We start from the raw sequence: 11,277 nt of genomic DNA on the forward strand, positions 1-11,277 counted from the left end.
AAATATATGTCTCAACCCATCCATAATACATATTTGATTAGATTATGCAATCATTACTTGCATGAGTCATGCACTTTTCTTGTTTTTCACTTCAAATTTTATGTTCCAACACGAGTCTGGAGTACAACCAAGTTCATCTAGCTCGTTTATAGTTCTTGATTGCTTCATTTGATTTAGTATGAATGCTATGTGGATACAGGCTGTTGCTTTAACAAAATGATTAAGTCTATATCTCTGTATCATGCTATGGCTGGTTGTTGCACTCCACAAATGATAGTTAATGATGGAAGCATAACATTATCCTTTCATGATGACAACTACCCATTCACATGATGTCAGTCCTGAACTTAAATATGCATAACACTCATGTGGATTCCCTTTACTTTAGCATGCTAATAATTAGTGTGATCAAATATTATTCCAAACAACAAATAGCATTTTTGATATGATTTAATCATCTTTTCATCAACTACTGTTGTCAAATAAATATTAATTAGCATTGAACTTTTCTGTTGAACTTATAACTTTGTTGAGGCATTTGGTATCATATTCTTTAGGAAATATATGCATGTTAGATTGGACAATTGATTAAACGTGCATGAAAACACTTGCTCTCCTTAAGAAATAAATGAAGCTAAGGATGAAACAAGTATGAGTTAGTGAATGAAATATAGCACAAAAGGACCATTGCCTTAGGTTAAGAGAGAGAGAGAGAGAGAGAGAGAGAGAGAGAGAGAGAGAGAGAGCACATCAGGTGATACCTTTGCAGCTGACAGCAAAGCCTTGCCCCAGATTAATATGACAGAAAGCCACAGGAAAGGAGGAGATCCACATGTCAACCAAGAACTACATAGCCATGAGTTGACAATTGAGCGGCCAAAGCTATCCTAATCCGTCCCTGCTGGCAAAGTTGTGTTCTTTTGTGTGGATAATGGATGGCTGAAAGCCGTCATGTCCTCGTCACACTGCACAAGGAAAGGAAAAAAGATGACGAGAGATGGTGTGCATCATTTGATCTGATCTGGTGTGGGGTTGGCAACTTGCAGACTAAACAATGCATCTCACCAGCAACTCTCCCTCTCTTTTAGGGTCTTAACAGTCAGTGGAGCTCATTTGCTTATGGTCGTCTGCCTATTTCTTGGTCTTATTCTTGTTATTTTTTGATCTCAGAAAATCTAGGATAGATCTGGTCTTCGCATGCTGCTCGTAGACCTAATCAGCCACGCATCCTCGATAGTTCGCGGATGGCAACAACTGCAAATGCTTGCTTCCTAAGTAAACAGTTGTTAACCCAAGGATAGTTGTCTCGACAGGAGGTAATGTAGCGTGTCTTTTGGGCTTTTCGAAAGGGCAAAGCCATACGGTTCATCTAAAGCAAACGTTCAAACTTAGGAATGACACACAAACAAGACACGAAGAAAAGAAGTGTTGGTCATGCTTACTCCATATAAAAGTCAATAATATCGGTTTTTATTTATGATATAATATAATAAATAAAGATATTATATTATATCATAAATAAAAAGGAAAATTAATTATATAAGATTTTTGTGATTTATTTTTTTAATTATTTAAATTATATTTCTTGATGTAACCAAATTTTTTTTTTATCGTTATTGGCATGTTGAAATTTAGGATTTAGGTTTTGAATCCTCAATTTTTAATAAAAAGATATAGTATATCACTCACTATAAGATTAATATTATAAGTAATCGTCCTCTTTGGTTACATTGCTTAATAAACAAATATTATGTTTAGATGTTGGGATATATTATTGTATCTGGATTGATTAGACGAATCTTAATCGATAAAAAAAAATATTTTTAATTTTTAATTTTTTTAAGCTTACATCTGAGTGGACATTCTATCATTATCGAGGACAAAAGAACAAACACAATATAATAATAATATCATATTCGAACTAAGAACTAATAATTCCTTAAAAAGGTTCCCAATGCCTCCCCCACCAAAGTTGGCGATCTCCATGTCGTCCCGCACCACCACCTCCGCTTTACATACACGTGCGGGCGGGTTGTTGGTCGTCGGCCTGTTTGCATGCCCACGGCGCTGCAGCTGATCAGGCTACACGGGGGAGGTCCCACCCGCACGTGCGAGGTGGCAGGCGAGGACAGCTTGCGCAGCCACACGCGAAGGCCAACGCGGGACCCACGGGCCAATGGGCGGGGGAACCGAGGCGGGACGAGCGTACTGCAGTTCCCATGACGTTGCTTAATCATTAATCATCCATTAAACCAAATAAAATGTTCACGGATTATATAGCTGGATGCTATCTGCCATGATGAAATTGGTGAGTTTTATCATATAAATGTATCTATTGTCTTTAGGTTCAATGATTTAATTTCGTCGAATCAAATACCAAAAAATCTTTCTTTGTCAGAAAACAAATTGAGAGGTGTTTAATCAACGAAATAATTTTATTTATTTGCTACTGACAGTCAATTATTACACAGCTAATGATACTGATGTGTCGTTAAACAATCTTGTAGAATTTATAAAGGAGTGAAGGAAGCATCATAACTTAGTCATTAGTATCTTAGAAAGGCTTGCTTACTCATAACAATCCTGTTATCAATGTCATAAATTCTTCCAGATTTCATCTCAATATAACATACCAAGATGACTCGGTTAGGTGTGATCTCATCATCATCATCATCATTGTAACCCTGATTAGTAGATTGGAAAGTTGACCATCAGAAGACGTGAACGTCAAAGCTTCTCAACACAAGTTCTTCCACTGTAGTACGACAAGCAAAGATCCACCAACAGTTGCTCTATATCCTCTTATAAGACCCACAAACCTCTTACAACAGTTGCTATGTATCACATCCTTTTCGAAACATCATCATCAGACTTATCCACACGCCATATCCAACCAAAAGACTCTTGAGCTCACCTTGTTTTCCTCGTCACCCAATTGCTCGTTGCAAGAGAAACATGGAGCTCAACAAAATGAGAAGGGCATGGCAATGGCCGATGAGCCCAACCAGTTTTTGATGCCATGGATCAGCGAGGTAACTTGGTAAAACAACTAGCCTCATCTCTCTATATGCATCTTCACCTTTCACGCTTTGCTAGAAAACACAGTAGCTGAGCATGCTCTTGTTTCTTTCAGCGTATTTTAGTTCCTTTGGCCACTAGCTCTGAGAAGGTAGAGAGATAGAGATAGAGAGAGAGGGGGGCTGTTGCAAGAGATCTATATGAAAGATAAAAGTGCTGGAGAGGAGACAAGGAGGCCAGTAAGACACCAAGTGGGCGAGGAAGAGAGAGAGAGAGAGAGAGACTAATTAGAAGGGGTCATGCAGCTGTCATCTGATATCTAAACCTCTTAAACAGCGAAGAGGCCCTTTGCACCTGTCGGATCGCCATCCCAGCCTTGTTTGATCCTCTTTACCTCCTCCTCTCTTCCTCCCTTGTTTATTCTCCCAGCATGCCGGTCTGGGTCATGGAAGGAGGTCGGAAGATCGCCAAGGAAGAGGAAGAGAGGTCTACCAAAAGGAGAAGAAAGGCTTCGTTCTTATTCTAGCTAGCTAGATAGATACACACCAACATATAGCCAAGCTTCCATATCTCGTCTCATTGACGGGTGACATCTTCTTGTTCGGCGAATTAAAGCCATCAGCTCTTCCTTCCTTTCCTGTGCACAAGGAACAAGCAATAGAGATAAGAGGAGGTCGTCCTCCGGCGAGCCTGTGGTTGCGTATGGCTTCCTCTTCTTCATCAACTTCCAGCCCTCAATACAGATCAAGGTTTGGTGACACAACCTTGACCAAAGTGTTTGTGGGGGGATTGGCTTGGGAGACTCCCACCGAGGAGCTCCATCGCTACTTCGAGCAGTTCGGCGAGATCCTCGAGGCCGTCATCATATCCGACAAGATCACCGGCCGATCCAAAGGATATGGCTTCGTGAGCTATCCTCTCTCTCTCTCTCTCTCTCTCTGCAGTTTGTTTTTGTCAGTTTGTCTCTCTCGTTCATCATGATCCACTAACAGTGGGACAATATTGATCTCTTCCTGTTCTTGATCTTAACTACATATCTCATTTGTACTGCATATTTCATCATCATGATGCGTATCAACTACCTTGTTTGTTGATCTCTCTTCTTCGTTTACATTACCTTTTACCTTTTCGCATTACTTCTCATACTTATTCATCAAAAGCATTCATAATCATGCCTTGAATGCATAAACATGCTTTGTTGCGACACTCGAGGGGACTAAACATGGGGATCGGCAGGTGACTTTTCGGGACCCGGAATCGGCACGGCGGTCAGTTGCCGACCCCAACCCGGTGATCGACGGCCGGCGAGCAAACTGCAACATCGCCTCCATGGGGAGGCCCAAACCCTCTCCACCACGAGGTATGCTGCCCCTTCACATTTCCTCGACTCAACAAGACTTGGACAAGTCTTACTAATCATGATAAGATGATTCCATCGTCAACTTTCTTCTTCTTCTTCTTCTTCATTTCCTTTTGTGTCATCTTTCTCAACTGAATCATCTCAGGAAACGCCATGGGCCATATGGTAAGATCAACAGTGACCCCCCCCAAAACGTATACAGAAAAAGTACTAAGCTGCCAGCTCAAATGAGCAGGACCTCATGTTGGCTGATTCAACTTGGATCATCATCCTGATTTGGCCTTATAATATTGTCCAGCCAAGTTCGCTGGCTTTACCGGATCTACCTTGGCCACTCCAGCATTATGCCCCTGTCATACTAATATAATATTCCTCTTATCTTTGCTTAATTCGATAATTAATACTTAGTCAACATTGTTTGGTGCCATCTCAGGTCAAATAGAGTTGATTAATACACAGAATCAACATCATTAGTTGTTTTACTATTGTAATTAGAGCAACATTTAATTTGATGTGAGTATTTTTGGACCTCCATTTTGTTCTTTTTCTTTTCTTTTTTTTTCTGTAAGAATACGAAAATTAATGGCCACATTTTGATCAGGGAGGAGCAACCAAGAAGGGAGCATGTACCAGGGCCCAGTGCAGGCGCCGGACCCACCTTATAGCAGACTGCCAGCTCAACTACCCTTCCCTTCCCCTCCGATGATCTACCCTACCCCGTACGGGTGAGCCCCACCAACCGCTCTCCAATCCCTGCTCCTGAAAGGGATTAATGTGAGGGGATGATTGGTTCAGGTGCCATCATCGGCGCCTCCCGCTCGTCCACTGGGACCCATGTGGGCCCAACTTCGGGTTCTTTTGCATTTTTAAACCGCTGAAAACTATGTCCGCTTAATCGATAGATTTGGTCATCGACTGAATCGTCCCTGAAAAGTTTTACGGCCGACGTCACCTCTCACGGACCTCCCCACGAATCGGGTCCGTGAGGAGACCACGTCACCCCTGAAACATTTCAGGAGGGATTCCACCACCTCATAAGACAACCCCTTCACTCGAAAGAGTGTTCTTCTCCATCTTTCTTACTTCCTAAAGAAACAATTTTTCTCGTAGCAACTTGTGATTTCTTCCTACGGCTTATGCTTCTTTTCCATTTTGTCATTGCAGTTATGTGGCTTACCCATCTGGGCATGGATACCAACAAGTTAGTGCTTCTCCCTTTAATTCCTGCAAGAGTTAGGGTTGTGTTCTTTGGTGGTATCATCAACTTACTGCAGAATGGTGGCAAATCTCTGATAACCTGGTGTTGTGTGGAAGCAGGCTGCAGTGTACGACCCCCAAATGGCATCCTATTACTATCAACAGCTATATGGACCAACCTCTCCATCGGCTGTCGTTCCTCCGCCCTACCATTACCCTCCATTAGGGTACTCCACCCAAACTGGCAGGGCAAGTTTTCCTTCACCGGGACAAGGCCCACGGCCACCTCTCATGGTTCCCACGTCTTCTCAGCAGTACCCATTTCAACTCCGATCCCCATCACAAGCAAGGCAGCCCCTGAACACCATAGTAGGTAACACCTTCTAAGCCCCTTTTGTCTTTTCTTCATTATTTACTTGTGGATTTCTTGAAGGATTTGATGCATTTTGAGGCCATCTGACTTAGTTTGTTGGCTTGATCGCATCGATCTCAACTTGCAGAAGGTAATAAGAAACTAGCAATCTAACAACACCATATCCAAATAGATTTAGCATCTAACATAAATGTTAAGCATATCAAATTGTCATTTTGATCCATACAGAATACAGGAAGTGATAAGGCTGCAGATTGTTCTGTTTTGTGTGGATATAATGTTTTCAATTGTGCACCTTTTCCCCTTGATTTTTCATCGTTTGTTCCTCGAAGTATGGAGCAACGGCAGAACTGCATGTCTGATCATCGACAACATCAAGCATTCTCTCTCGACCTCGAAGAGCTCTATGATTGCACTCTTTTTTCCGATGAAAACACTATAATTTCCTGTTAACACAGTTTTGTTGAATAGCTTTTGTTCGAGTCATCAGTTCGTGTACTGAAATTTATCCTTGGCATCAATGTTTACAGACTCGCGAGCTCCTGAGCAGACCTCCACAGCTGGATCAGATACCGATGACCAGGATTCTTGAAGGAGGCAATTTACATCCTTCAGCATATAAACTTGTGCGCATCAACCAACTTGACTGATCACGAAGAACAACCCACCAGACCTGGAATCCATAATTCATGGCAACTTGAATTGTCATTTTTGCGTTAAAGAGAAAAACACCTCTCGAGGGTGGCTGAGTTCAGTGACGAAACTATAATTCGAGAGAGCGCTGCGACGCCAAACTCTTTGGTCTAATTTTTATTCAAATTATTATTTTTGCAAGACATCCGTTCAATGCAACTTCTTTCGAATCTCAAATTTTTCATGCCGAAATGATCTTCTCCCCCAAAATGAGTCCAATTTCTGTTGTCTCTGTTGCATGCGTTGGGGGTTCACTTTGCTTGTTTAGATTCTGAAGTGGTTCTGAATCGATCCAAGAATTTTGGGAAATTGATGAACCATGAAGAAAATCCAACACTGCAAGCTGACTTCAAATCATGATTCCGATTGCGTCTCCTTGATACTTAAATCTTCAGCTAATCTATCCAGGTTCATGTGAGAAGATCCACCTCGTCTTGTGGCTTGCTTGGCCATCTCTCTCCATTTCTTGGACCTCTCCCTCATCTCCTTCCCTTTCTCTCCTTCCATTAGCTCCCTAACGCGGTCACTGACTTGTCCTCTCGTCACCTCCTGGTCGACCTCCAAGCCGAATCCCCAGTGCGCGCAAGCGTACCGGCAATTCGTGTACTGATCCGCAAAGGTTGGCCAGCAAATCAATGGCACGCCGCTGAGGACGCTTTCCAGCATCGAGTTCCAGCCGCCGTGCGTCAGGAAGCCGCCTACGGAACGGTGGGCGAGGACCTGTCCCTGATGGCACCAGCTCGCGAAGAAGCTCCTCCCTTTTGTTGCCGCAATGAATTCTTCCGGCAGGGCAGTCCTGACCCCACCGTCGACCATGTCAGGCCTGATGATCCACAGGAAGGGGTGGTCGGTGCCGGCGAGGCCCCATGCGAACTCCGCCAGCTGGTGGGCCGTCAGGACCGTGAGGCTTCCGAAGCTGACATAGATGACCGAGGCCTCGCTCTGCGAGTCCAGCCACTCCATGCAACTGCGATCCTCTCGCCAAACGCTTAAGCGCGTCGAAGCCATTAAGCCGCCCCCTATCTGGTCGACGACCTCTCCCAATGCGCCGAGCGTGTAGATGCGAGGGAAGAAGCTTCTCAGGGCACCCAAAACCTCGCGTTCCATGTCGTCGAATGTGTTGAGGATCACACCCCACGCCTTGGATGCGTAATCTACTTCCTCCATCTCCGTCTTAACGAGGATGTCGTCATGATTCGTTGTTCTGATGAAACTGGAGAGGTCTCTGAGGCGCATCTCTCGCATTCCAGGGATCCAGTCCACGGTGATGTCCAGATATCCATTCGTCAAGCAACCCTCATCTACAAATCCATCACTTGCTTACCAGAATGTGCGTAAAAGAACTCATATCGCTTGATATAATCATTTTTATCCAATTTATATACTCTCCTCATTCTTACCAATTCGACAAGATTGATTCGATTGACTTATTCCCATCAAGAAATTTGATCCTCTTTTTCATTTCACAAAGAAGATGAGTACCTTTGAGTGGGACGAATCCTCTTCGGATGAGCTCACCCAGCTGAAGAGAGGCCACAAGCGCTCGTGGTCCAGAAGACCAACTCCGGAACGCCGAGCTGCTCCGCCACGCCTCGCGTAAAGTTCATCAGGAAGTTGGTGACGATGCAGGTGAGAGGGGGCAGATCCGAGGAGGAGTGGAGCTTCAGTATGAGGTCTCTCAGTGGAGCAGGAGAGTTCTTCTGTATCAGGAACCAAACTCTGAAGACATGATCCGGGCTCTCGCTGTCAGATTGCGAGACGCCGTCGGCGATGGTTTCGAACCGGAGATTGTTCATGGCGCTCATCACATCTGATCCAACAGTCTTCAGTAGCTGCTGATGGCTGAACTCCGTGTTGACGAAGGTGATGAAGAAGCCTTTGGAGTGGAGCAGCTTGGCCAGCTCGAGCATGGGGTTCAAGTGGCCTGCGGTTGGGTAAGGGATAAGCACGGCGTGCGGCGGCGCGTTCATGGATGAAGAACTTGCTGTCGACCTGTGGTGCTTCGCAAGTCGTCGCTCTCTTTATCTAATAGCTTTCGGGAGGGCGGATGCACGTGGCTACATGTGCATCTCACGTGGACAGGGTCTCAACTCAGAGGGTCTAAGTTAAGAGATAGTAACACGGATTAGGATCCCATCGATCGCTAAGAGTAGATAGGATTAAGATTAACTTATAAAAATTAGATAAATATATTATTATTTATTTTAACTTAAATATTTTGATTAATAATTTAAGTTCAACAAAATTAATAAACAAATTGTCTCATCAGATTAAATCATAATGTTTGAGATTAGAGTCGAGATCCTTATTAATTTAAAATATTTAAATTTAAATTATCGATTTGGTTTAATATTAGAGTATTTATATAATAATCAAATCATAAGCTTTACGATTTTTTCCTCATATAATTATTATTTCCTCTTTTTTTTCTCTTATCAAAGTCTTCTCCCCAGTATATTATGGGAGGATTATGTTTTATAAAAATTTAGAGATCTCAAAAAGAAAATATTTTTAGAGAAAATAAGTGTGGTAAAAGAAAGAAAAGGAGGCTAAAATGGATAAAAAAATCTTATATATCTAATGCTTAAAACTAAAAATAAATGAGCTATATATCCTCTCCGACTTAAGTCACCAACTCAGGTCAGAAATATTGCACTTAAGGGGTTGATTGGCCCACGAATTGGTTTGCGAACGAAAGACAAAGTCCATTTCTTTATCTCTTGATGGAGAATAGAATGTCCATCTCCCGATTCTTATCCTCTTTCCTGACATTTGATCAATTTTCTATCTTTTCTTTTATAGTATTTAGATCCTGGAGAAATAAAGTAAAAAGGGATTGAAGTCTAAATTTTATTTTTTAGAGGATAATCTATTAAGATTTAGGGATAGGCTATGTGTCCTTAATGATCTAGATATCAAGAACTAAGATATATATCATACATCATAATAGTACTAAGATACATATAGATCTCAAAAGTAATTATTGGTTGGAAGGTATGAATAAAAAAAATATAAAATATATTTTAAAGTATTTGAATTTTTAACTAATCAACATTTAAATGTTCTTGAATAGAAATAAGAAAATGTTATCATAGACTTTGTTTTAGGATTACCAATGACCTTTAAGCTATTTGGGTCATCCTTGATACGTTAACCAAATCTCTATATTTTTTACTTATCTATGACTTATTCTCCCAAAAGACTTGTAGACGTGTATATTGATAAAGTAAGACTTTATGATGTTTCAAAAGAAATCATCTTTAATAAAGACTTTATACTTCTTTTCTAGATTATGAAGAAGATTTAAGAATCTACGAGTACTAAAGTTAAGTTTAGTACTATTTACCACCCTTGAATTGATGATCAATCAAAAAGAATAATTCAAATACTTAATGATTTGTTTAGAGCTGGTTAGAAAGGTGAATGAGATAAAGATATTTTTCTTATTGAATTCAATTACAATAATAGTTGTCATTAAAACATGAGAAAATATAGAATGCCTATATGTTGGGAAGAGGTTGCAGATAGAAAACTATTAACACAAGATAAAGTACAAGAGACTATCGAGAAAATTTAAGTTATAAGAAAAAAATTAAAGACTACTCAGAGTCGTCAAAAGAACTATGCTAATAATAAAAGAAGAGATTGAGTTTCAAGTAGAGGATTTTGTATCCTTGAAAGTCTCTCATTCGAAGGGTGTGATAAGATTTGGGAGGAGAAAAAAGTTAAAACCTAGATTTATTAGATCTTTTGAGGTCATTAAGAGGATTGGTTTTATTACTTATAAGATTGCCTTGCCACTTGTAACATATCCATAATATATTTCATGTATTGATATTTAAAAAGTATATACCAATTTTCGCACATATCATTAGTTATAAGTCAATTATGATTGATAAAGATTTATTTTATATGGAAGAACCCACTCAGATCACTGATAAAAAAGAAAAAAAATTTAAGAAATATGACCATTCATCTTTTTAAAATGATTTGAAAATAACATTCTGTTGATGAAACTAGAGAGTTAGAGGAGGAGATGAAGAAAGCTTACCCTAATCTTTTCATTAATTGAGGTACGAGAATTTAGATGATTACATTTTCTTTTAATGGAGAGAGAGTGTAATATCTTTTATTTTTAAATTATTTATGATATTTATAATTTTTTATTTAATTATTTTAATAAGTATTTATTTAATAAATTTTTATATTAAAAAATTTTATATTAGAAGCTTCTAATTAGGGATCTAACTGTGAATTTTTTTTCCTCATTCATGACAGTGTGCGTGAAGCTTATGGGTGTCACGATGCACAACCGTTTGTCGCCTGCATGCCATCGGCTCGAACTCCCTCTGTGGCTAATCGATGACCCCAATGGTCGTCGTGATATTCCATTGTACCCACGTGTGATCGTTCTCACGCGTGCGACAATCATCGTCGCGCGAGTCCTCATTAGTCACGTGTGTTCGCGATTGACTGGTGACCCATACGATCATCGCATAGTTGTTGGGCAACCCTAACCTTTGGTGTCTCAACGACGTCGGCCATGGCCAACAAACATTGTCATAGTGACATCGATGCCCAACAGGCCTATTTCCTTGTTGTGTTACCGCACACGGTGACACTGTTGCATGTACAA

At 40.8% G+C, this 11,277-nt stretch overlaps 1 protein-coding gene and 1 pseudogene across 4 annotated transcripts; one reads left to right on the plus strand and one right to left on the minus strand.

Moving 5' to 3' along the window:
- Window positions 1-2,861: 2,861 nt before the first annotated feature.
- LOC135673101 (uncharacterized) lies at window positions 2,862-6,818 on the plus strand. 4 transcript variants are annotated; one of them, XM_065181842.1, is made up of 7 exons: window positions 2,867-3,040; window positions 3,134-3,924; window positions 4,255-4,378; window positions 4,980-5,103; window positions 5,543-5,579; window positions 5,696-5,944; window positions 6,479-6,818. In XM_065181842.1, the coding sequence occupies exons 2-7, from the start codon at window positions 3,721-3,723 to the stop codon at window positions 6,596-6,598; spliced, it is 858 nt and encodes a 285-aa protein (XP_065037914.1). In that variant the 5' UTR covers window positions 2,867-3,040; window positions 3,134-3,720; the 3' UTR covers window positions 6,599-6,818. The 4 variants fall into 4 exon arrangements, with proteins under 4 accessions (XP_065037917.1, XP_065037914.1, XP_065037915.1 ...); XM_065181843.1 differs by having other exon boundaries at window positions 2,867-3,032; XM_065181844.1 differs by having other exon boundaries at window positions 2,879-3,040; window positions 5,696-5,948.
- LOC135673099 (7-deoxyloganetin glucosyltransferase-like) lies at window positions 6,112-8,703 on the minus strand (annotated as a pseudogene).
- Between the last annotated feature and the right edge of the window lie 2,574 nt (window positions 8,704-11,277).

This window comes from Musa acuminata, chromosome BXJ1-5, assembly GCF_036884655.1.
Source record: "Musa acuminata AAA Group cultivar baxijiao chromosome BXJ1-5, Cavendish_Baxijiao_AAA, whole genome shotgun sequence".
NCBI lineage: Eukaryota > Viridiplantae > Streptophyta > Magnoliopsida > Zingiberales > Musaceae > Musa > Musa acuminata.